The following is a 26,946-nucleotide window of genomic DNA, read 5'->3' as shown; positions in this document are numbered from 1 at the left end:
ATGAGGAAGAGATTGAGAGAGAAGAAGGGAGGGAGGGGGAGAGAGGAAGATGGAGGGAAAGAGAAGGGGAGGGAGGGACAGAGAAAGGGAGGAATGGAGGGAGGAAGAGAGAAGGGAGGGAACAGGGAAGGGATGAAGGGAGACGGAGGGAGGGAGAGATGGGGAAAGAGAGATAAGGGAAGGAGGGAGAGAGAAAGGGAGGGAGGGAAAGGGAGAGAGAGACTAAGGAAGGGAAGGAGGGAGAGAGAGGAAGGGAGGGAGAGATGAAGGAAGGGAGGGAAAGAAGGGGAGAGTGGAAGAAAGGGAGGAAAAAGTGAGAGGAAGGAAGGGAGAAAGGGAGAGAGGAAAGAAAGAAGGGAGGGAAGAGGGAGAGAGAGGAAGGAAGGGAGAGAGGAAAGAAGGAAGGGAGAAACAGAAAGAGGAAGGAAGGGAGAAAGCGAGAGGAAGGAATGGAGGGAGCAAGAGAGAAAAGGAGGGAGAGAAGAAGGAAGGAAGGGAGGGCTAGAGTGCGAGAGACGAAGGATTGGAGGAAGGAGAGAGAAAAAAAGGAAGGTAAGAGAGGAGAAGAGAGGGGGAATGAAGGGAAGGAGGGAGGGAGAAAAAAGGAGAGAGCGAGCGAGGGAGGGAAGGAGGGACAGAGAAAGAGGGAGGAATGGAGGAAGGAAGGGAGGGAGATAGAGGTAGAAAGGGAGGGAGAGAGGAAGGAAAGGAGGGAGGGCTAGAGAGAAGGGAGGGAGAGAGCGAGGGATAGCAGAAGGAATGGAGAGGAAGGAAGGGAGCAAGCGAGGGCTAGAGAGGAAGGAAGGGATGGAGAAAGGAGGGAGGGACTGAGGGGAGAAGAAGGAAGGGAGGGAGAATGGAAGGCAGGGAGAGAGAGAGAGGGAGGAAAAGAGGAAGGAAGGGGAGAGGAAGAGAGGGAGGGTGACAGAGAGGAAGGTAGTGAGAGAGAGGAAGGGAGAAAGGAAGGGAGGGAGGGAGAGGTGGAAGGGAAGGAGAGAGGGAGGGAGTGAGAGGGAGGAAGAGAGGGAGAGAGAGGAAGCATGGGAGGGAGGAAATGAGGAAGGGAGGGAGGAAGAGAGGGAGGGTGAGCTAGAGAGGGATGAAGGGAGAGAGGGATGGAGGGAGGGAGGAGGGAGGGAAGGAACGAGAGAGGGAGGGGGAAGAGAAGCAGAGAGAGAGTAAGGAAGTGAGAAACAAAGGGAGGGAGAGAGGAAGGAAAGGTGGGGAGGGAGAGAGGCAGGAAGGGAGGGAGAGAGCAAAAGACATGGGAGGGAGAGAGAGGAAGGAAGGGAGAGGGAGAAGAAGGTAGGGAGGGAGGGAATGAGAAAGAAAGGAGGTAGAGAGAGGAAGGGAGAAAGAGGAAGGAAGGGATGGAGTGAGAGAGAGGAACGCAGACAGGGAGAGAGACGAATAAAGGGAGGGAAAGGAAGGGAGGGAGAGAGGAATAAAAGGAGGGAGAGGGGAAGGAAGGATGGGAGAGAAAGGAAGACAGGGGGAGGGGGAAGGAGGGAGGAACAGATAAAGAGGGAGGAATGGAGGGAGAAAGGGAGGAAGGGGTTGAGGGAGGAAGGAAGAGAGAGAAGGGAGGGAGGGAGAGAAGGAAGGGAGGGAGAGAGAGGAAGATGGAAAGAGAAGGGCAGGGAGGGACAGAGAAAGGGAGGAATGGAGGGGGAATAGAGGAAAGAGAGAGAAAAAGGAAGGTGGGGAGGAAGGGAAGGGGAGGGAGGAAGAAAGAGAAGGGAGGGAACGGGGAGGGACAAAGAGAAAAATGGAGGGAGGGAGAGAAGAGGGAGGGAGAGAAAAGGGAGAGAGGGAGGGAAGGAGGGATAGAGAGGGAGGAATGGAGGGAGAAGGAGGGGGAGGAAGGAATTGAGAGAGGGAGGAAGGGAGAGAGAGAGGGGAAGGGAGGGAGGGCTAGAGAAAGAGGAAGGGAGGGAGAGAAAGGACAGGAGGGAGAGAGGGATGAAGGGAGAGGGGAAGGAAGCGGGAGAGAGGGGAAGGAAGGGAGGGAGAGAGGGATGAAGGGAGAGGGGAAGGAAGGGAGGGAGAACGAGAGGAAGGGTGGGAGTGAGAGAGGGAGGAATGTAGGGAGAGATGGAAGGAAGGGAGACGGAGGGAAAGAGAGGGAGGGAGAACAGAGAGGGTGGGGGAGAGGGACGAGGGAATGAGTGAGGAGCATGCAGTGAGGGAAAGAGGTGGAGGGAGGGAGAGCAAGAGAGAGGGGAGAAAGAGGTACAGGGAGGCAGAGGGGGAGAAGGGTAGAAAGGGAGGGAAAGTGGGAGTGAGAGGGATGGAGGGAGAAAGAGGGGGGAGGGAAGAAGGGATGGGAAGAAGGGAGAGGCAGGGGGATGGGGGAGGGAGAAAGAGGGATGGAAGGGGAGGGGGGAAGGAGGGAGAAACAGGGAAGGAGAGAGGGAGGGATGACATGGGACTCATCATGTACCCATTATTAGACCAGGCAGGAATTATTAATGGATGCTAAATATGGGGATTATTCCACTAAGGAGAAGAATATTTGCATGATTTTCTTACTACAAACTTACTTTCAAAGGGGGCAGGGGGAGTAGTCATTATATGTTGGAGAAAGGGGACAGTGCCTTGACCAGATAATCAAAATCAACATCACCGGTAAGGGACAGATAGGCTTATATTGTCTCTCTAGGTGGATACTTTGCAGCATTCCAGCCAAAAATACGTGATATAACTCTAATCAAAATGAGGAATGTTTTACTTTTTTTAATGTGGAAAGATTGTATCCTTCAAAAGTGTTAAAAGACAGAGAAAGGCTGTGCTAACTTCCCAGATGACATGAGGCCTAAGAGACATGAAAACGAAGTTATCTTTCTGCCCCCAGACTGCAGCCAATATTGGAAGAGAAAGTACATTATTAGATCAACTGACAGAATTGGAATATGGATATTAAATAAAAGGATTATATCAATGTAAAATTATAAGGTTGATTCTGTACTTACGTAAGGCAATATCTCTATGCTTAGAAAGTATATACTGGCATATTTAGGGATAAAGGACCATGATAATGTATGTAACTTGTAAAAGTTTCAGGGGAAATGCATGTGTGTTTATGTATGTGTGCAGGAGTGTGTATGTGTGGGTGTGGGTGTATCTAGTCTACAGAGATAGGGAAGGTGCAAATGATAAATGAGATAAATAAAACCTTCCCAAAGGTAGATCTGGGTAAGGTTATGTAGCTGCTGTTTTTGGTACCATTTTAATTTTTGCAACTTAGTTGTAAGTTGGCAGCTGTTTCCAAATAAAAAGTTTTAAAAAGGAAGGAATAAATTTGTCATGTTTTTCTGTTTAAATCATAAACCTTAAACTTCTAGAGAAGATGCTTTTTTTAACTTTTATTCAGTAATTATACTTCTAGAAATTTGTATTGGAATAATTAGTGATAGTCACACACACTATATACATGAATATATGGATAGTTGTCACTGTCTTGATTATCATAATAAATTTAAACAACCTAAATATTCAACAAAAGTAGAATTATTAAATAAATTTTAATATATTCATGTCTGGTATTTTTTAACATTTACGTAATATATACCAAACATAGATTCACCCACAACATAAGAATATGGTTATCACCAGGTATTAATGAGTGATTTATTCACCCACAACATAAGAATATGGTTATCACTGGGTGATAATGAGTGGTTTCAGTTCTCTTTAGCATATATTTTAAATATACTATAAGTTGTCTCTGATTCACCCACAACATAAGATGGTTATCACTGGGCATTAATGAGTGGTTTCAGTTCTCTTTACCATGTATTTTAAATATAAGTTATCTGTAGTAGTAAATATTTCTTTCATAGTTGGGTACAAAGAAATAATAAGGAATACTTAGAAGATGTATAAGTTTACTTTTCTGAAATTTACTGATTAACCATCTCCCAGGTAAAATTTGACTTGATAATTTAGTCAGAGTCTCTCATGAAATAATTTTAGAGAGTGATTAGTACAAAACTTATTTGAAAGAAAGAAAGCTTGAATAATGAAATGCACTCAGCCTTTATTTTATTTCAGGAGAGGATAATTGCGCTTCCGTATTCAGGTATACTTGTGCACATGGATCATGTTAACTCTAATCTACTAATTACTTTCTCGAGCAGTTTTTGCTGATTTTATAGGGAAGTTTTCCTTTGCTAACTTTTATTTCATTCTCCTTAGTCATACTCTAAATCATCTTGCACTCTTAACGTTTAACACTTTCAAAAACACACAAATGTTTGATGTGTTTTTGATTGAGGATTGATTTGAGTAGTAGTATTTGTTATTGGTGAGACTGTTTCTTTCTTGAAGATTGAAAAGACACATTGAAGGTTAACTGAACTGTACTTGGAAAGAAAAAAGGCTCTGATTATAACATATGATTGGACTTAAGATATCAGTGGTATTTGTATATGTTGTACTTTAAACTTCACATTAGACATGAAGGGGAGGTGTTCTCTGCTCCAGAGATTTCACCTACATTACTGAACTGATGTGAAGAAGGCAGAATTAGCCAGAGAAGAAAAGACTATAGAAGAGAATGATTTCTAAAATGGTTTCCAAACATACAGAATCATTCAAGAGAGCATGACGGTCCCTTCCTCACCTCTATGAGACATAAACTGAGAGCATTTGAATTTAAATTTTAGTGTTAGGGATTTGGATTAAGAAATTTCAGAAAATGAGTTAGCAAAAGTGGTTTTGTATTAAACACATACATACACACATACACACACACTATGCTTGTATAACCAGCATGGATTTAAAGTGACTTGACAGAAAATGATGGGTTTTGGTCCATCTTAGGCCCTTCTAGTTGTGCAGTTTAGTAATTCCCTTGCCTTTAATCCTCTGGACTGTGATGTGATTAATTAGTATCTTAAAGGGCACACAGAAACAATTCGGTAGCCTAATCATTAGGAACTGGGAGCACTTAGATAAGGACCTCTAAGTAATTCATGCCATTAGAATCTTAGAATCTGCCTGACTAAAATGGATGTGTGTCAGGGATGACTGTAAATCATGAGCTACCTAAATGCAGACACTGGCACTGTTGACTCCTTTGCTTCAACAAGTTTTCCGCAAGTAAAATAATGTGTCATAGAAAGTATTACAGAGATTAAACTTCACTGGGACAAAAGGAAGTAGGAGTGGGTGTCCACTCACTTTTGACACTCAGCATTTGCCAGCCTGTGTTCTTTTTACCTTTCTCCTGTTTTTGTCTGTCTGCATGGTAAGTTCCTTCACAGCAGGGTCCACGTCTCACACCAGTGTTCTATCCTAGCTAACACGATGAAACCCCGTCTCTACTAAAAATACAAAAAAAAAAAGCCAGGCGTGGTGACGGGCGCCTGTGGTCCCGGCTACTCGGGAGGCTGAGGCAGGAGAATGGTGTGAACCCGGGAGGCGGAGCTTGCAGTGAGCCGAGATCGCGCCACTGCACTCCAGCCTGGGTGACAGAGCGAGACTCGTCTCAAAAAAAAAAAAAAAAAAAAGAAAAAACTACAAATAGTTTATTTTGTGGGAAACTATAATATTCTCACAGAAATAAAAGTACAAACTGGTTACTGAGACTTCAGATTGGAAAGTCAGGAGAGATTCTCAATCTTGGTTTCTTCCCACCAAATGTACTAAAATTATGAATGATTCCTTATATATATATAGACAGAACTTAATATATTAATATTTTTTGTTCTTTTTAAAGTCCTTGCTGAGACCTTTTAGGAGGGAGTACTCTCTAATGAATAATACTGATAAAAAGAATAACAATAATAGATCCTTACTATCAGACCTCTTCTAAGACTTTTGTATTTAGTTCTCACAAAAATCCTAATATTACTAAATGTTAACACTAATATTAAATTTATCTCACAAACATCCTATTAAACATTAATATTAAATATTTCACAAAAATTATAATATTAACATGAACATTAATTTTTTTTGTTTTGAGACAGAGTCTCGCTTGCTGTCGCCCAGGCTGGAGTGCGGTGGCGCGATCTCTGCTCACTGCAAGCTCCGCCTCCCGGGTTCACGCCATTCTCCTGCCTCAGCCTCCCGAGTAGCTGGGACTACAGGCGCCCGCCACCGCGCCCGGCTAGTTTTTTATATTTTTAGTAGAGACAGGATTTCACCATGTTAGCCAGGATAGTCTCAATCTCCTGACCTCGTGATCCACCCACCTCAGTCTCCCAAAGTGCTGGGATTACAGGCATGAGCCATCGCACTCGGCCTAACATTAATATTAAATATTATCTCACAAAAATCCTAATATTATTAAATATAAAATATTTAATTTTGAATGTTAGGATATAATCCTAATATTATATCTTAATAGTTACAGATGAGGAGAGCTGAGGCACGGCTGTATGTGTCTGCTGTATGTTTCTGTCTCCCAAGTCAAGGGGTATAGCTACAAATTATTTAGTAAATCTATCACATGTTTATTTCTACATTTTAAATATTAAAGTTCAGTTTTTACTTGTCCTTCATTCCTTTTGTTATCTTATCCTGTATCTATATGCAAGCAATTTGTTGGTCAGCATTGAACAAACTATTTTTGGTCCCCAAAACACTTTGCTCACCCAAGAGTTTTTTTTTTAGTCACAGACCATCCTGAACGACTGAGTCTAGCTTCATCATCATGCGATAGTTAGGGCTGAAGAATTCTATGTAGTCTGCTCACTAAGGGGGGGTGTCCTACCTTTCCTTCCAGATTGCTGCCTTCACGGCGATTCCTGGTTGAGGCTTTCAGCAGCTTCCTCTGATCAGCCTCCTTTTTCCTGCTCCCACCAAGAAGTGCTCTTCCCATTCCAGACACAGCCTCGTGTTTTACTGATTGCAAGAAAAACAGAAAGAGAATATGAAGGAGTCCAGTCTAAATGGGAGCCCTTATCTTTCCTGTAAATGATGCCTTTGAGTAGTCAGTTTTTAAAAATTGTTCCCAAACTGTTGTTTCTAGGTTATTGGTGACTCAGTACATCTCACCTGTATTCCTTCTAGCTCAGTGGGTTACGTCATCTTCTGTGATTAAATTTGGATTTGATTTGGCAAAATTTTTCTTTCATTTAGCAAGATTTTATTGAACACACACTGTGTGACAGCACTAATGCTGTGAGGTGAAAAAGAAAGATATTAGTGCTGCCTTGGGCTCAGTTTCCCTACTTATGCCCCATGGCTCTCTAATAAGGGATGAATGGAGTTTAATTTACAGTATTCAAAGTAGAAGTAACATTCAGTTTTCTAGATTGTAGGGTTTATACACATTTATATACAGTTAAGTAGGTGAACCTCCAAATTGTTCAGGTGCCTGTTACTGAGTCTATATAGAATATTGGTCACGATTAACAACCTTTGAGGCTTCCACATTCAGTAAGGCTTTAATATTGTGCCTACTAGAAGGGTGATCTGTTTTTCTTCTTGTCCTTCCTAGGCATACCCAGAGTATCTCATCACTTACCAGATCATGAAGCCAGAGGCCCCTTCCCAGACTGCAACAGCCGCAGAGCAGAAGACCTAGTGAATGCCTGCTGGTGAAGGCCGGATCAGATTTCAGCCTGGGACTGCAGTACAGAGGATTGTTTCTAACAACAACATCAATATTCTAGAAGTCCCTGACAGCCTAGAAATGAGCTGTTTGTCTTTCATAAAGCATTGATATAGTGATGAATAGTATGAGTAACTGATACATACTCAACTGCTACTGTTCCCTTTGAGGAAATGTTTACAGGGGCGGCCTTTTACCATATCTCAGGCTCATTTTCATTGCAGTTATCCATTTCTAAAACAAGGTCACTTCGATCTAGACTTGGAAATGGGAAATAAAACATAACCAATGCTTTTTCAGATGTTCACGATTCACACACTACGTTTGTTTTGTTATGCATGACACGTGTATATAACAAGTATACACATATGACAGGCGACAGGCTTATTTCTGATTTGCCAGACATGCATCATTGGCTATTGTTTGTTTGTTTTTTGGTTTTTGTGGGTTTTTTTGGTTACTTTGAAAATGAGCCAGAGCCTTCTTGAGGATATTTTGCACAGAGTCACGCTGACAAAATCATTGGCAATGCAACCCAAGCTTCTGGCTGAGCAAGATTCCGTTTCCACTTTTAAATTTTTTTCATTTTTCTCTGTAGCTGCACATCTCATTAACGTAAATTGAGATGAAAAGGAAAAAACATCAAGTTTTAGTATCCTTTTATGAATCGGCCTATCTTACAAGGGAAGGGTACAAACACCAACCTGACTTAGGAACTCCTAAATTCAGAGAAGTCAGAGCCGGAGAAGGCCACTTGCTTTGTCCAATACAAGCCTGCCACAGAGGTCTTCGGGACCGTACTGGGGATGCAGGCTGACACGGGCTTGAGTTCTGAGGTGAAAAAACTGGGGAGACTGTGAAGGAAGAGCCGCATTAAGGAGGATGAAGAGCATGTGGTTCTGTATCATTGCAGCCCCAGTGGACCCAGGGGATGCCTCCAAAAAGTAAATGCTTCCTTCCCTTAATCTGTACTGTTGGGATTGGTACCCCCCTCCAAATTAGCTGCCTTATTTCGAAAGTCAGTGAAATACTGTACTTCATTAGAGTCACAAAAATACCACTTTATTGTTTCTTTAGTTAAGAAAGCTGGGATTCAGACCCAAATAGTGGATAGATAACACACAAATGCAAGGACTTTTTTGTTTACTCCAGATTTGGGGTTTATTTTGAGTGGCATGCTTCAAATAGTTCATAAAGATCCTTGCATTAAATTTTTGAACCATTTCTTCAAACTTCTTAGTGTATTTAGACAAGGAGAACAAAAATGGAAACCAAAGCCCTTTCCGTTATTTTTTAAGTGAAGGTGAGAAAGAAATACCATACAATTTTCTTTGTGAAATTACTGCTTATTTTCATCAACATTTACCAAGTGCCATTGACATTTATAAAAAAAAAATCCCTTAAATAGTTCTTACACTTGCCCTTTTCACCTTAACTGAATATGAACTGAGTGCACTAACTTACTTACTTGATATACTGTGCATCTACTCTGCTTTGAAGCAAAAGAAATATAAACACGAGGAGGAACAGGAAAGACAGTGTGACACTAACTTGCCATTGCAATTTAAAGCCCTGAAAACGATGGGTTTAATGCAAGGTGATTAAGCTGTGACCTCCTTTAATCTCCTGAAGCAAAGTAAAATGGTTACATGCAAAACTTCTAGACATAGACTCTTAAAATACACACATTTTGCTTTCATTTTGGCTTCAACCCAGTGCTGGAACTAGGCATCCAGACTAGTTTGAATTTTTGTAGCTGAATCTTGCATGGGTGCTCAAAATTAAATCAAGAATTTGCCTCAGTTTTTGCTTCTTTTGAAGTTTCAGTGACCCAAGCTGGGTGTGTGTGTCTTGGCTACTTGTTTAATAGCACTGGAATTCCATATGAAGCTTTGAGAGTTGATATTCATTAAGAGGGATTTTTTCCCCCTCTTTACTTCTCTTTTGCTATAACAAAGGGTTGAAGAAATTGCCATCTGTGTAGTTTTCAGTAGCTATCAAGTGTGTATTACTTACCTTCCCCCAGACGTAGTTTAAAATGGTAAATACAGCTGTGATTTTTAGTTAAGTAAAAGAGTTAATTTGATATAGATATGGAAAGCTTTATAGCTTCATTAAAAAGATAAACCACTACCTAACTGTGGTTGTATGTTGTTTCCATCATACTAACTAGATCAATGGATGCGCCAGTTTTCATCTTGGTCCTTACACTTGAGAAGTTAAACTGTGGTTCAATATTTAAACTGCCAGTGTTCTATGTCTCATGTTCTGTGTGGCAAGTGAAGGTACTGTGTAAGGAAGACATTTGCGGTGCTTCTTGTCTTATAATGATTCAAGTATATAGTAATTCTTGAAAGAGTGTGCATATGTTACTCATCTGCTTAAGAGAGTGGGTTAATGGATATATCACAGGAGCCAAATACATTTTTTTCAGAACTTGAAAACCAAAGGTCATCATGAGTGCACTCAAAAGTTAGCAAAAGTTGATTACATTTGGGATTTTCATCTGTAGCTGTATGAAGAACCCTTTCCAATATAAAAGCATGGCATTAAATTAGGCCGAAGTCTTTTATTTTTTGAATATGTACTATATAGAAATACTAGCAAGTTAGGATCATCCAATTAGGCCTACCCCAAAATGGCCCCTCTGTTTCCCTGACCACATGGAAGAAAGAATCTGAACGTCTCCACCAGCTTTACCCAAGTTCCAAAAGTAAAGGGCTTCTGCAGACCTGATGGTGCCAGTTTACCTGTTGTTGGCCAACTGGATACTTGACTCAGGCATAAATTAAGTGCCCTGGTCCTGAAATTTTCTCCCTGTATTTGACCTCCTTCCCTGTTCCCTGAATTACTAGTCTGGAATTAAAATGAGCTCCAGCAATGACCTTTGACTCCATTCATTTTCTCCTCCCTCATCTTGGGTCTTAAAAAAAGGAGACCAGATACCTCTTAGTTTTTGTATCGCAACCAGGAATGGGTAATAGGCCTCATGCGCTTTGTTCTCAGAACACTCTGCCGCTTTGTTAACAAATGACAGCATGGAACCCAGAGTTTTGATTCTATGCAAAATAACAGCAGTGCAACCAGGATTCTTGCTTTCCTTTTCCTTCTTGGAGTTTGGAATTTCTAGCTTTTCAAGCAGCATAAGTAGAATCAACATTAGGATGTTTTCATGAAATAGCATCCTTATACTCCTTTGAGCTTGATTTAGTGGCTAGACTGAGTTCCCTTTGCTCTCAAAATAGCAAAGTGCATTGAAATATACAGAGAAATGCCTGAATATGGCAAGCAAATAAAGTAATGTAGGTTAACGTTCTATTATTGTATCCATTTTACAAAAAATGAAATAAAAATGTGATTTATGCTGGAGAACGGCATTAGAATGCAATACGTTTTCTAGGTTTTCTCTGTTTCAGTGTCTCTCCCAATCGCACGAAGGGTTATTGGGCATTGTCCCCACCCCCGCCTTTTTAAATGTGCACTATCTGGATTCCTGTAAATGGCCTTGCAAACAGAAGTGGTGTGTATTTTCAAGCACCTTTCCCCCAATTGTGTCCGAATCCCATTTGTGTGATATCTGTGACAAATAGCCTTCTTACTGTGTTTTCTGTTGGACTAATTATCTCACATAAAGCTATAGACCTTACTAATTTGGCAGGTATTCACAACTGACATTAGGATTTCATGTCAGAAATTTATTTAAAGAGTAAAGTTAAATTTGTTTAGTGTCAGATCAGTGACAGAGAAGTGAAAAGAAAGTAATTGTGAAAGTGATGTTTGAGCTATTGTACACATGTAGCATATGAAAAGGAAATGCATTAAAAAAATACTACTCTAAAACATGAGACTTCTTCAGCAACGTGTGCATTCTGCTATTAAGAGACAGTTAAATTTTTCTCCTCTAGAAAGCCTTAATTATGGCAGAAACTTTTTAACCTTTTATATTTTAATAAATAAAACATTGTAGTCCCATTTCTTAGTGTTTGAAAGGTGTGTCAGTGAGTCGGCCATGTCTCCATGTGTTTCATACCTGTTCATCTTGTTTTATGATGGTATATTTCATAAGTAATATTCCCTTACATGCAATGGAGCTGATTAAAATTAATCCATTTCAATTTCTCCATATCGGAAATTCCTCAGCTACCAGATTTCTGGTTTGGAGAAGTGCTGGAAAGATTTCAAAGCCTATTCAATTGTGTATGTGGGGATACAACAACCGCTGTGATACATTGTAGAATATGAGTGATATGCAAGCTGTGTTTTTTAATTGTTTTAAAATGTAAACTATGGTTATACTAAAGTGAAAACCTAGAGGAAGCTAAAGATTTTTATATACTTTGTACGGCCAAATATGGTCGTAGTATGACCAGTTGTATACATTGCCAGAGAGTTCTGCCTCCTCTGAAATAACATTCGCACTGTAGATTGCATTTCTGCTTTTCCTTCTTTCACATTCTTTTTTGCTTTACACGTCACATCTTCGCACCTGCCCTACCACCCATCCTTTCAGAGAGGTTTCTCTCACGTTCCAGAATTCAGATTGTTCTGTGATTTCTTTTTTATCAGTCTACCCATTTCTGCAGGCAGCCCTGAAAGCCCTTGTGTTGATTCAGAGGTTTGCAGAGAAATGCAGTTGAACCCTGGTAGTGGGGTGTCCCTCACACACCCGTGCACCCCTCCCAAAGTTCAGGATGAAAGGCTAGAAAGCGCAGTCAAAGTGAGGAAAGAACACAGATCTTTGAGGCCAATAGCCTAGACCTAGAAGATGACCTTGACTGTGTAAACATTGTCTCCATGACACCAAACATTTAAACTCTTCATGTGCATATAACACCTGCTTCTGCTCCCATGGTTTCAAGCTCATCTTATCTTTGTAGTAGTAATATTTGTCTTTGATACCTACAAACTAAAAAGGTACTTTTATCAAGGTTTCTCAAAACATTTACAAAACCAGCTTTGAGGAAATGCGGAGTGTTGCCCAGCAACAGCACTCGGAGTAGTAATTGTATTTTCTCATTGTGATGTTAGTCTGTGTAAGTAACCAGTGTAGTAACTCTTTGGTTCATTATTGGCGTTGTTTTTATTTTTAGTCTCTGTGTGACCCACCAGTGGCAGGGGTTCCAACCCCCCTCCTCTCTTTTTTGCATTTATCTATTTGTAGGATTGTCAGATGTACAAGATGCCCAGTTAAGTTTGAATTTCAGAGAAACAATTTCGCTTAAGAATGTTTCATGCAATATTTGGCGTATATTTACGATACAAGCATTCGTTATTTGAAACTCAAATGTAACTGAGCGTGCTGGTTTTTTTCATTGTTTGGTTTTCTAAATCTGGCATTCCAACAGATTTGGTCATGGAAAATCACCTACAGCATGTTAAACTCCTCTGGTCATCATCGTCTTGTCACCTGAAATAGAAGTCCTTTTTCCCTCCCCCTCCACTTCTTTCCAAAGGAAGGCATCAAGGAACGTAACCTGCCTGCCTGGCGGGTTTCTATTTAAGACATCTTTGTGATTATATTTAACCTGCAATTGTGCTTTGGCTTAATGTCTAGCTCACTGTACTTGTAATTGATTAATATTCAATAAAACCATTTTTAAAATACACTTGTGTGGATAGCAGTTAGCTCTTAAGTATTTTCATTTTGCCCTGCTTGTTCATTTCTGCCTGACCAACCTTAACACAACTGACCTGAAAAAACTGTCAGAATACAAATACCAACCCTCCCTCTCCATCTTCCCGTGAGACCTGGGTTTTAAGTGACTTATTCTCACCTCTCAGCCCACATGGGAGTTACTGAATAACTTCTGTGATAGCAGGAACAACACAGGTTCCTTTCAGAAATATCTGTTAAACAGGCTGACACCTCAGAGTCAGACCTCATGCCAGGTCCAAAGGCAGCCCAGAGGCCTTGCACAACGTGATTGCTCAGAGACTCACCCCCTGTCCACCTCTTGTGGGAGAGGGAGGGGAAGAACACTCACTTCATACAACAGTAAGTATTAACTACCTAGCACAGTGCGTGGAGCAGAGGACTAAGAAAATCTTTCCATTCTTCCCCTCTTCTTTCTCTATGCCTAGGGATCCATTACATAGCAAATTTGAAACTAGAATTTTATCTGTACATTAACTTCTTTTGCCAGAGGGATTGTCAGAGTGGCAAAGAGACATAAATAAATGGAAGTGCTCTAGTAACCCTGCAAATAACAATAACCATCACTGAGGCCCTACATGAACCAAGTACTTTGTATACATGCATTTTCATTAATAACCCCAAAAACTTTGCAAAACTGGCCTTTTAATTGTGTTTTGCAGGTGAGGAAGTGAAACTGGAAGTGGTTAAATTAGTTATGTTATATCCCAGAATGCCTTGCACTATAAGACTAAATACCAGATGGCTGGGCGCGGTGGCTCAAGCCTGTAATTCCAGCACTTTGGGAGGCTGAGGCAGGCAGATCACGAGGTCAGGAGATCGAGACCATCCTGGCTAACACGGTGAAACCCTGTCTCTACTAAAAAATACAAAAAATTAGCCGGGCGTGGTGGCGGCGCCTGTAGTCCCAGCTACTTGGGAGGCTGAGGCAGGAGAATGGCGTGAACCCGGGAGGTGGAGCTTGCAGTGAGCCGAGATCACGCCACTGCACTCCAACCTGGGCGACAGAGCAAGACTCCATCTCAAAAATAATAATAATAATAATAATAATTACCAGTTGCTATGTACCAATCACCAATCACAGATGGAGTTTCAGTGTTTAAGCAAGAATGAAAACACAGACTTTACCACATGATTTTATGTCAGTGTCTCACGCAACAATCAGATTCTGAATGCCATTAGAATCAGGTGTTGCCTTTTGGTTATAGAAAGGGAAATTATAGAGGGGACAATTTTGGGAATAAGGCGTTATAGAAAGGGTTATAGAAATAGAAATTATCTGGATTGTGCACAAAAAGCAAGTGGAATATAAAACAGCAGCTTAGAATTTCAACAGCCTGGGTTGGTTTATGACACAGATGTATTCCAAGGCCCTGCTTTTACAGCATCAACCACTGTGGGTAGGGGATTGGGGGAGGTTGGGAGGGGCAGCTGTAAATCACTTGCTGGATTGGGTTTATTTTCTGGAGGAAATTACTTGCTAGAAAACTAGATCCTATTAAAGGGATGAGTGCTGCTTGGGTAGCCAGTTTTGAAGAACTGTTTTTGGATTATGTTGTCTATGTTGAGTGTTTGATGCTGTGACCTAATTTCTCTCATTAGAGGCAGCATGTCCTATTTATAGCACCTGTCAACCTTTATCATTTGGCTAGGTCCACTTTTCTTCATTATCTTATAAGACTGTACAAGAGGCCTCCAAGCTGAAAGAGCACCTGACACTATATTGGAAATAATGAAAGTTGGGTCATCTGTTCCCATTAAGTTGGAACCTAACTGTCAGGTTTTCTGGTTGGCATCAACTCTGAACACTTGGATATGGAAAAAAAAGAACAGTGGAAAAGGGGTTGGTGTGTACGTCTTCATTTCTACCAACTACCATCTACCAATAGTGCTAATAAAACAACTTTGCATTAGACAATATGAAAGATGTTAATTTTGTTAATATGATTCTTGGCATACTATTCCTGCCCAAGGACCCATTTGTAAAATAAGTCTATTCACCTGTCCTTTCATAATTTTGCCTACAAATCAGTGGTATGTAACACAAAGTATAAAGTATAAGGTAACCGTGCTTATGGGTCATTGGGAGTGTATAGAGGCTGAAGGCAGGAAACCAGTGCTTGCCCTACAGTACAGAATTGCTTCATAACTCCAAGGCATTTCTATGAAGGCCATGTCTCTACCTTTCATCTGTCAAGTAGGAGTACTGGCTGCCATATAGTTATTTAATTTAGGACTACTTAAAAGATGTACAAGGTGATACATATTGAATGCTTTTGGGGTCTGAGGAGAAGATGGAAGTAAAACAATAAGAATTTTAGGTGTCTAGTCTGTTAGTGTGACTGTTACCAAAACACCTGGGGTTTGATCTAGGCCCTGCTGCTTGCCGCACAGAAAGCCAATGACTGAGATGATGAGTATTGCCAAGGAAGAAGGCTTTAATCGGGTGCTGCAGCCAAGGAGATGGGAGTTCAGTCTCAAATCCATCTCCCTAACTAAAACTAGGGGTTTATATAGCAGGGAAGAAATGTGTAAGAAAACAGGAACTAGGGAGAGGCAAGGAAGCAATCATGATGATTGAGGGGTGGGCATCTCACTGTCTGGATGTGTTGATCTGGTGAGTTTCAGTTCTTTGATACTTTTTGAGAGACCTGAGGGATCCTGTCCTGAGGAAGGAACTAAGACAAAACGAATATGTTTTGAGCTTTAAGAGCAGAAGTGTCCATTTCTATGCTTATCCAAAAACAATTGTGTATGTGAATGTTGGGTCAATTTCATAACTAGTTAGCTGAAAGACTGTAGGATTAAAACTTCCAGCCCTGCCATTGGAAGGCCTAAGTTCATAGCGTGGTTTCACCACTTACTAGCCATGTGACCTCGAGAATTTCCTTATGCTTCTTGGGTCTCAGTTTCCTCATCATTAAAAATTAGTATACAACTACTACTACTACTATTTCATAGAGTTGCCGTGAGAATTAAATGAGTTAACTTGAATAGTATGTTCTTTTTTTTTTTTAATCTGAAAACCGGCTTTCCATTCTGCCCCCTAAGAAAAAGTACTTGATTGGCTAGAATGGGAGATTAGAAGAAAGCATATCTATGACTGGCTCAGACCCCTTAAAGAATTTTCTGCCGGCTGGGCACGGTGGTGCACGCCTGTAATCCCAGCACTTTGGGAGGCTGAGGCGGGCAGATCACAAGGTCAGGAGATTGAGACCATCCTGGCTAACACAGTGAAACCCCATCTCTACTAAAAAAATACAAAACATTAGCCAGGTGTGGCAGCATGCACCTGTAGTCCCAGCTACTTGGGAGGCTGAGGCAGGAGAATGGCTTGAACCCAGGAGGCAGAGCTTGCAGTGAGCTGAGATCGTGCCACCACACTCCAGCCTGGGCAACAGAGCAAGACTCCATCTCAAAAAAAAACAAAAACAAAAACAAAAACAAAAACAAAAAAAAAAAAAAAAAGATTTTTCTGCCTAATTGAAGCCCAGAGTGCTGCAGAGTGGAACCAGATGTCCATTATCAGCCCTAACATTTTTGTCACCAAACTACTGTACTGGCTCAGAGCTCTTGCCAGATCTTCTGGGGTTGCTCCTTACTGAAGCAGTAATGAGAACACACTATTTCATAGCAAGGTATATACAATTACATCTTCATCCGTGTTGATGTTGACGAGCATAGCATAGCAAAGTCCCCCAGAAGTCATCCACATCCCCAGAAAGAAAAGCCTAAAACTATTACTGTATTAGCGTTCAACTCTAGAAGGCTGCCATAGACCCAAAGCAAATGTTGGTGGGGGGTTGGGGAGGAGTTCAGGGGAGGGCCTCCCATTCAGTAAGTGTATCTAGGAGTTCAGTAAGGAAACTATCCAAACTGTGATCAAAGTAACCACATCTTTGATAATGGAAAGACTTGGCCAGTTGGACGTTTTCTAAAATTTGAGTAGAAGGCTTAGAGGAAAAGAAGGAACAAAGAGAGGTCTGAGGTTTTCTCATAGCAGGAGAGCAAAAATCTTAGTTGCCACTCAAGTTAACTTAAGCCTGATTTCATCATCACCATCTAGTAGCATTTCTCATGGTCACAGCCATGAGTAAGAAAAAGGCAAAGGTTTATCCAATACTTTTCATTCATTTAAATCTGTTCCAAATCCATTACTCTGAGGAATTGCAGTTTTATTGTCCCTGATTATAGTTGCTTAACTATCTACATGCTTTGGACTTGTCTCTGATTAGATGGCTCATTTTTTTTCATGGCAGGAACCATGGGCTCCCCAATACCACCTGCCACAGTACCCCGAACATAGAACACTGATTCTATTTCCAAGCAGCATTTGAACAGGGTGTCTTTTAATAAACTGGCAGCCTGTCCTTTAATAAATGGAGTGTAGCTAGATCTTGTTAAAACACCTTCAAATACCCTAAGCTGACCACATGCTGAAGGATGAGGATAGGAGTGCAAAATAGCTTTTCATAGACTCTGAGAACCAGAATGGGTCTTTAGAGATCACTTGGTCCAGCTGCATTATTTTTTTACTGAAGAATTTGTAGAAGGCCACATAGCTACAATGAGGCAGGACAGACACCAGAATCCAAACTTCTGGCTTCCATTTGGACTTAAAAATAGCATTCCCACCCAATGACACTAATTCTGAAAATGACCATCTTTAATTCTTCACACTCTTTCCTCTTTCTTCTAACCTTCCACAAACAGCTACTAAGTCCTATAGAAATATTTCAGCCATCAAATCTCTCATTCGTCCCTTGAGATCATGCCTGGACTAGTGGTTGCTCACCTCCACTACCAAAACCTTCTGAAAGCACAATTCTGATTAGAGAACTATGTCATATGGGAAGTTACCTTGATTCAATGGTAGCCTCCACAGATACTACCAGGCAGACTATCCCTGAGTTCCTAGAGCAGAAAAGTCCAAACCAAATGAAAAAGCTCAAATACTTTTTATCACTTATTTTAATAAATAAATCATTTGGTTTCTTGAATTAAACCACATACACAGAAGAAAAGAGTTAGCATACTTAGAATAAAGTACAAGAGACTACACCACCTGAATCTTGAGTTGTACAATGCTCATGTTTCCTCCCCTTCAATCACTCCTCTTCCTCCTCTGTCACATCAGTCCTCTTGCAGATAGTACAGTTTCAAGGACTAGAGTGTGTGACTTCATGGTACTCAGATCACCTCCCAAGTAATGGGGAAGGAAGCAATGGATGCAAAGTTAATGCAAAATAATTTGAGATAAGTCTTCTCACTCAGAGAATCCTTCAAGTCCCAGCTCAAATATCTTCCAAGAAAAGCCATTCCTTGCCTACCTGGTGCCATGTGACCACTCAGCCCTTTGAGTCAAACCTGTGACCAATAGGTACTCCATTAAACTACATCACCATCCAGGTATTTGTATGTTTCCTCTACCACCACAGTGAGCCACTTGGACCTCAGCCATGTGTCATTGTCATGGTCTTCCTAGTGCCCAGTCAAGCACTCATCTTTAAATCGAACTGAACTATGAAAGAAATATGAAATATGCATCTTGTACTTTAGATTATGGAGGCACCTGATCTTGGCTGGCAGAAGAATGGAATCAAGAAAATTTTCTCAAAGAAAGGGGTGAATTGGATTGAGGCTTTGGGAATAAAAAGAAGTTAGCCAGACAAAGAGAGTGTCTTCCAGGTGAAGGAAAGGCATATACAAAGGAATGGCAATAAGAGAGAACAAATCACGTTCAAGAAGCTGGAAGCAGTTGGCCATGGCTGAGCATTGGCTGAAGTGACAGTGGAGAGGTGAAGAGGCCAACAGACGGGGTCAGAGCCAGAAGGATAGAGGGTTCCATATGTTCTTCTCAGAGCTTTTAACTCTACCATGTAGGCCGGGCACGGTGGCTCACACCTATCGGGGGAATCAGCCCCCAATATTTCAGCATAGGTTCTTTTCTATTTTCCCTACATGTCAGCCAGTCTGAGAAATAAAGAGAAAGAGTACAAAATAGAGAAATTTTACAGCTGGGTCTCCGGGGGTGACATCACATGTCGGCAGATTCCGTGATGCTCCTTGAGCTGCCAAACCAGCAAGTTTTTATTAGGGGTTTCAAAAGGGGAGGGGTGTATGAATAAGGAGTGGGTCACAGGGAATCACATGCTTCAAAGGCAATAAAATATCACAAGGGCAGAGAGATGGAGTGAGATCACAAGGATGGAGCAAAACTAGAATTTCTGATGAAGGTCCATGTCCCACTGGGCACACATTGTCATTGATAAACATCTTAACAGGAAACAGGGTTTGAGGGCAGACAACCGGTCTGACTAGAATTCACCAGGCTGGAATTTCCCAATCCTAGCAAGCCTGGGGGCGCTGCAGGAGACCAGGGCGTATTTCATCCCTTATCTACAACTGCATAAGACAGACACTCCCAGAGCGGCCATTTTAGAGACCTCCCCCTGGGAATGCATTCTTTTCCCAGGGTTGTTCCTTGCTGAGAAAAAGAATTCAGCGATATTTCTCCTATTCACTTTTATAAGAAGAGAAATATGACTCTGTTCTGCCCGGTCCCACAGGCAATCAGGCCTTATGGTTATCTCCCTTGTTCCCTGAAAATCACTGTTATCCTGTTCTTTTCAAGGTGCCCAGATTTCATATTGTTCAAACACACATGCTTTACAAACAATTTGTGCAGGTAACGCAATCATCACAGGGTCCTGAGGCGACATACCTCCTCAGCTTACAAAGATGACTGGATTAAGAGATTAAAGTAAAGACAGGCATAGGAAATTATAAGAGTATTGATTGGGGAAGTGATAAAAGTGCATGAAATCTTCACAATTTATGTTCAGAGATGCAGTAAAGAGAGGCATAAGAAATTATAAAAGTATTAATTTGGGGAACTAACAAATGTCCATGAAATCTTCACAATTTATGTTCTTCTGATGTGGCTTCAGCCGGTCCCTCCATTCGGGGTCCCTGACTTCCTGCAACACACACTTTAATCCCAACACTGTGGGAGGCCAAGGCAAGTGGATTACCTGAGGTCAGGAAGTCAAGACCAGCCTGGCAAACATAGTGAAATCCCGTTACTACTAAAAATACAAAAATTAGCTGGGTGTGGTGGCAGGCACCTATAATCCCAGCTACGCAGGAGGCTCAGGCAGGAGAATCTCTTGAACCTGGGAGGTGGAGATTGTAGTGAGCTGAGATTGTGCCAATGCACTCCAGCCTTTGGCAACAAAGTAAGACTCTGTCTCAAAAAAGAAAGAAAAGAAAAGAAAGAGAAAAAGAACAAAAGAAAAAAATGAAGATATACAATGGTCAATAAGCACATGAGAAGACACTCAGCATCACTAATCACTAGGGAAATGCAAATAAAACTACCATGAGATAGCACCTCACATCCATTAAGATGACATCTATTTTTTTTTTAAAAAGGCAAGGGTATGGAGAAATTAGAACTTTATGCACTGTTGGTGGGAAAGTTAAATAGTGTAGTCACTAGGGAAAACAAGATGGAAGTTTCTCAAAAAATTAAACATAGAATTACTATATGATCTAGCAATTCCACTTCTGGGTATATGCCCCAAAGAATTGAAAGCAGAGGCTTAAACAGATACTTGTACAACAATGTTCATTGCAGTGTTATTCACAATAGCCAAAAGGTGGACACAGCTCACGTATCCATTGATGAACAAATGGATATACAAAATGTGGTATATACACATACACACACGACCTTGTTTGTGTATATTTATACACACAGTGGAATGTTTATTCAGCCTTAGAAAGGAATGACATTCTGATACATAATGTGACACAGATGAGCCTAGAGGACATTACGCTAAGTGGAAAAAAAAAAAAAAAACAATCACAAGACAAATACCGTGTGATTCTACTTGTATGAGAGACCCAGAATGCGCAAATTCAGAGACAAATTAGATAGGTGGTTGCCAAGGGTTAGGGAAGAGGGGAATGAGGAGTTATTATTTAATGAATATAGAGTTTTAGTTTTGCAAGATGAAAAGAATTTTGGAGATTGGTTGCACAATGTAAATGTTTTTGAAACTACTGAACTGTAGGATTAAAAAAATGGTTCAGATGGCAAGATGGTGAATTTTAAGTGAATTTTATCACAATTAAAATTTTTTGGGCCAGGCACAGTGGCTCACACCTATAATCGCAGCACTATGAGAGGCCAAGGCAGTCTGGGCAATATGGCAAAATCCCATCTCTACATAAAATTTTAAAACTAGCTGGGTGTGATGGTGCACACCTGTGGTCCCAGCTACTGGGGAGGCTGAGGTGGGAGGATCACCTGTGCCCAAGAGGTCAAGGCTGCAGTGAGCCATGATTTTACCACTGAACTCCAGCCTGGGTGACAGAGTAAGACCCTGTCACAGAAAAAAAAATTTCTTTTGGCTGGGTGCAGTGGCTCCTGCCTATAATCCCAGCCTTTGCGAGGCCAAGGCAGGAGGATCACTTGAGGTCAGGAGTTTGAGGCTGCAGTGAGACTATAATCATGTCACTGCACTCCAGCCTGGGCAACAGAGCGAGACTCTATCTCTACAAAAAAACTTTTAAAATAGCCAGGCATGGTGTTGCACACCCATGTACTCAGAAGACTGAGACAGGAAGATTGCTTGAGCCCAGGAGTTCATTCAATTAAGAAAAAATAAAAATAAAGATGTATATGTCACATGACATGTCTATCACAGGTGTCTGAGTACTCTGCTCACATGATGTAGGATCCAAGCAGGGAAAGCAGCCACTACCTGGAATATTCTGGTAACTGGCAGAGAAGGAAAAAGAATGATCAAGCATACACATGTTCTTCAAGGTTCTTCCTGGAACCATCACACACCACTTCTGTTCACATATTATTGGCAAGACAAGTCACATGGCCATGTCTAAATTCAATAGGGAGGAGAAAGAAGTCTGATTCTCTCTCACGCAGGGCTACTGGGTATTGTGAACAGTAACACGATCCACCCTCACTGTCGATAATGCAGCTTTAACAGTTGCCACAGTCACTATTTAAAACTTCATAAATTAGAAGAGGTGCAACGTGAACAAAAACTAATAGAATTTGCAACTGAAATTCAAGAACATAAGAAACAGAAGCTGCACAAGAGGAGTGAGTGGAGTATCCATGGGGACGGGGATGACGTGGCCTAGGAAAGGCAAAATAAAATCCACATCTCGCTCTGGGTGACAGACACACAACACAGGTGTATAAGCACATATAATTCGCTGAGCTCTACACTTTTTTTCTTTCTTTCGATTTTTTTTTTTGAGATTGAATCTCACTCTGTCACCCAGGCTGGAGTGCAGTGGTGTGATCTCGGCTCACTGCAACCTCTGCCTCCCAGGTTCAAGCAATTCTCCTGCCTTGGCCTCCCAAATACCTGGAATTACAGGTGTGTGCCACCACGCCTGGCTAATTTCTATATTTTTAGTAGAGATGGGGTTTTGCCATATTGGCCAGGCTGGTCTCGAACTCTTGGCCTCAGTTGATCTGCCCACCTCAGCCTCCCAAAGTGTTGGGATTGTAGGCATGAGCCACTGCACCTGGCCAAGCTCTATGCTTATAATTTGTGTACTTTAAGTTGTACTTCAATTTTTAAAAACTAAAAAAAGGATATGGAACCTGTGAAAGGAAAACAAATCTTGCCACCTCCTAAATCACTAAGCCAAGGGAAAAGTCAAGCTGGGAACTACATCAGGCAAACCTGCCTCCCATTTTATTCCTAAATAAGATAGCTACAGCAGGCACGGTGGCTCACGCCTGTAATTCCAGCACTTTGGGAGGCCAAGGAGGGCGGATCACCTGAGGTCAGGAGTTTGAGATCAGCCTGGTCAACATGGTGAAACCCCGTCTCTACTAAAAATACAAAAATTAGCCAGGTGTGGTGGCGGGTGCCTGTAGTCCGGGCTACTCAGGAGACTGAGGCAGGAGAACTGCTTGAACCCAGGAGGCTGAGATTGCAGTGAGCCGAGATCACACCACTGCATTCCAGCCTGGACAACAGAGCAAGACTCTATCTCAAAAAAAAAAAAAAAAAAAAAAAACAGGGCTACATACCTCCCTCACAGTTCACTCATAAGGAAATTCCTTGTGGACAGAGGACAGAGAGAACTCAAAACTCAAAGTCATCCCTCTGAGGCTCATGCATATCTGATTGCTTCCTCTGCCCTCCTGTTTCACTGAGCCAGACTAAATGACTATTCCTCTACCCTCGTCTCACATATAAATCGTGTATTCAGTGAAAGGCTAATTAGAAACTCAAAAGGATGTCTCTTATCTACCTATGACCTGGAAGTCCCCTCTCCCACCTTTAGTTGTCCCACGTGTCTAGACATAACCAATGTCCATCTTACACATATTGATTGTTGTCTCATGTCTCCCTAAAATGTACCAAAGCAAGCTGTACTCTGACCACCTTGGGCACACATCATCAGGCTTCCTGAGGCTGTGCCATGGGAGAGTTCTTAACCTTGGCAAAATAAACTTTCTAAATTGGTTGAGACCTGGCCAGGCACAGTGGCTCATGCCTGTAATCCCAGCACTTTGGGAGGCCGAGGTGGGAGGATCACCTGAGCCCAGGAGTTCAAGACCAGCCTGGTCAACATGACTGAAACCCTGTCTCTACAAAAAATACAAAAATTAGCCAGGTGTGGTGGCACATGCCTATAATCCCAGCTACCTGGGAGCCTGAGGAAGGAGAATCACTTGAACCCAGGAGGCAGAGGTTGCAGTGAGCCGAGATCACACCACTACACTCCAGCCTGGATGATAGAATGAGACTCCATCTTAAATAAATAAATAGGTTGAGATGTGTCTTAGATATTTTGGGTTCACAAACTAAAAGTTGATTGAAAGCTCTAAATGTGTGCATGGGGCATGACAGCTTGCCCTAGGTGGGCTGTTCAAGGAAATGTTTCTGCTATTGATGTATTTTGGCAAGCTATATTGTAGATATCAACAAACATATGTCAGAGTTTATATGGAGAGGCAGAAGACCCAGAGAAGAAGACAGTTGGAGGACTGGAGGACTGACACTACCTGACTTCAAGACTTCCTATAATGTTACAGTAATCAAGACAGTGTGGTATTGGTGAAAGAATAGTGAATTGATGGCTGAGCACAGTAGCTCACACCTGTAATCCCAGCACTTTAGGAGGCCGAAGTGGGAAGATTGCTTGAGCTCAGAAGTTCAAGACCAGCCTGGGCAACATGGCGAAACCCCATCTCTGCCAAAAACACAAAAAATCAGCCAGGCATGGTGGTGCATGCCTGTGGTCCCAGCTGAGGGAGGCTGAGGCAGGAGGATTGCCTGAGCTGGGGAGGCAGAGGTTGCAGTGAGCCAAGATCACACCACTGCACTCCAGGCTGGGTGACAGTGAGATTCCATCTCAACAAAAAATAAAAAAAGGGAGAGAAGAGGAGAGGAGAGGAGAGAGGCAATAGATCAATGGGACAGAATAGAGAGCCCAGAAACAGACCCACACAAATATAATCAATTGATCTTTCACAAAAGAACAAATGCAATGCAATGGAGAAAAGAGTTTTTTCAACAAGTGGACATCCAACCTGCAAATTTAAAAAAATGAACCTAGATGCAGACTTTACACACTTCACAAAAATTAACTCAACATGGATGATAGTCTTGAATGTAAAACTCAAAATTGAAACCCTTCGAAGATAACATAGGAGAAAACCTCGACGCCCTTGAGTTGGTCAATCACTTTTTTAGATACACTAAAGACGTGATCCATGAAAGAAGTAATTTATAAGCTAAACTTCATTAAAATTAAAAACTTCTGGTCCATGAAAAACACTGTCAAGAGAATGAAACGCCAACTCATAGAGTGGAAGAAAATGTTTGCATTTCTTCCACAAATAACTTTATCAGTTATTTGCACATATAACTGATAAAGCACTGTTAGCCAAAACACACAGAGAACCTGTAAAAATCAACAATTAGAAAATTAACAACCTGAGCAAAAAATGGGCAAGGAGATATACAGATGGCAAATAATAATGTGAAAAGACGGTCAACTTCATAAATCATCAGGGAAATGCAAATTAAAACAATGAGATACTACTACACACCTGTTCATGTAACCCAAATGCCAAACATGGACAACACCAAATGCTGACAAGAATATGGAACAACAGGAACTCTCGTTCACTTCTTAGTATTTACCCAAATAAGTTGAAAACTTATGTCCACACGAATCTGCACACAGATGTTTATAGAAGTTTTGTTCATAATGGTCAAAACGGGGAAGCCACCAAGACATCGTACAGTAGGAGAATGGATAAACAAACTCTGGTCCATCCAAACAAGGAAATTTTATTCAGTGCTAAAAAGAAATGAGCTATCAAGCGATGAAAAGACATAGAGGAACCTTAAGTGCTTCTTACTAAGTTAAAGAAGCCAATCTGAAGACTTCTTTTCAGAAGAAAGGTGTAGGGGATCAGTCAGTGTGGCTGGAAAAATTGTAAGATGAAGTTATATGATATAGACACAAACCTTTTTGGAAAACCAGAAGGTTTGCATAGCTTCAGTAAAAGATTTGGCTGAAGGCAGTCTAATCCTCTTTACCTTTAGCTGATAGCAAAAAAAGCAAATAACAAGGAAATGTGGGGAAGTTTATCTAAATAGCTTGTTTACTCATGTGGTCCTAAGACCAAACTTCATCAACCTCGGGTGCATAAGTGCTCTCTACTCAGGGGTTATTTACCCATAGGTGTGTTGACTCAAAGCCTTTGTCATTTAATCTGTACTAAATAAATGCGAACTTCACTGGCTTATCAGCGGGATGCTCCAGACTCAGAGCAGAGCCCCTTAGCCAACTGACAGGCAGAATATCTGTGTTAGTGTACATCTCTCATCTGTTGCTGGGTCAGGGTCTGCAGGTCAGACATCTGCAGAAAGGGGCTCAAGCTATGATAGGAGCAGCTTTCTTTTGTCTAAATATTCTTTAAAATAGGGCAGGATAGGCCGAATGTGACGGCTAATGCCTGTAATCCTAGCACTTTGGGAGGTCAAGGTAGAAGGACTGCTTGAGGCCAGGCGTTTGAGGCTGCAGTGAGCCATGATCATGCCACTGCACTTGAACCCATGAAACAGAGAAAGACTCTATCACTACAAAAAATAAAAATAAAAAATAGCCAGGCATGGTGGTGAACACCTGTGGTCCCCGCTACTCAGGAGGCTGAGGCAGGAGGATTGCTTGAGCCCATGAGTTCAAGAGCATAGTTAGCTATGATCACACCACTGCACAGCCTGGGCAACAGAGCAAGAACCCATCTTTTTAGAAAAAAAAAAGAAAAAAAGGACAGGATAGCAGATACCCTAAAGAATTTAAAGCATGGGCTGGGCACAGTAGCTCACACCTGTAATCCCAGCATTTTGGGAGGCTGAGGCAGGCGGATCACCTGAGGTCAGGAGTTTGAGACCACCCTGGCCAACATGGTGAAACCCCATCTCTACTGAAAATCCAAGCATTAGCCTGACGTGGTCATGAGTGCCTGTAATCCCAGCTATCTGGGAGACTGAGGAAGGAGAATTGCTTGAACCGGGGAGGCAGAGGTTGCAGTGAGCCGAGACCGTGCCACTGCACTCCAGCCTGGGCAACAAGAATGAAACTCTATCTCAAAAAAGAAAAATAAAGAGTTGACAGAGGGACTCAAACAGATGTTTGTTTTTAAAAAAATGTTTGC

At 41.7% G+C, this 26,946-nt stretch overlaps 1 protein-coding gene across 1 annotated transcript in view; it reads left to right on the top strand.

Annotated features, from left to right (window-relative positions):
• TNKS (tankyrase) overlaps positions 1-13,168 on the top strand; it is a 224,016-nt gene extending 210,848 nt beyond the window's left edge. Inside the window, exon 27 of the mRNA XM_007961676.3 lies at positions 7,451-13,168. Coding sequence (XP_007959867.3) covers positions 7,451-7,537 — 87 coding nt within the window. The 3' untranslated portion in view covers positions 7,538-13,168. The remainder of the gene's footprint in view (positions 1-7,450) is intronic.
• Positions 13,169-26,946: the final 13,778 nt, after the last annotated feature.

The sequence above is a fragment of the Chlorocebus sabaeus genome, chromosome 8 (genome assembly GCF_047675955.1).
Source record: "Chlorocebus sabaeus isolate Y175 chromosome 8, mChlSab1.0.hap1, whole genome shotgun sequence".
NCBI classification, from domain to species: domain Eukaryota; kingdom Metazoa; phylum Chordata; class Mammalia; order Primates; family Cercopithecidae; genus Chlorocebus; species Chlorocebus sabaeus.
This window is presented reverse-complemented; position numbering and strand designations above follow the sequence as displayed.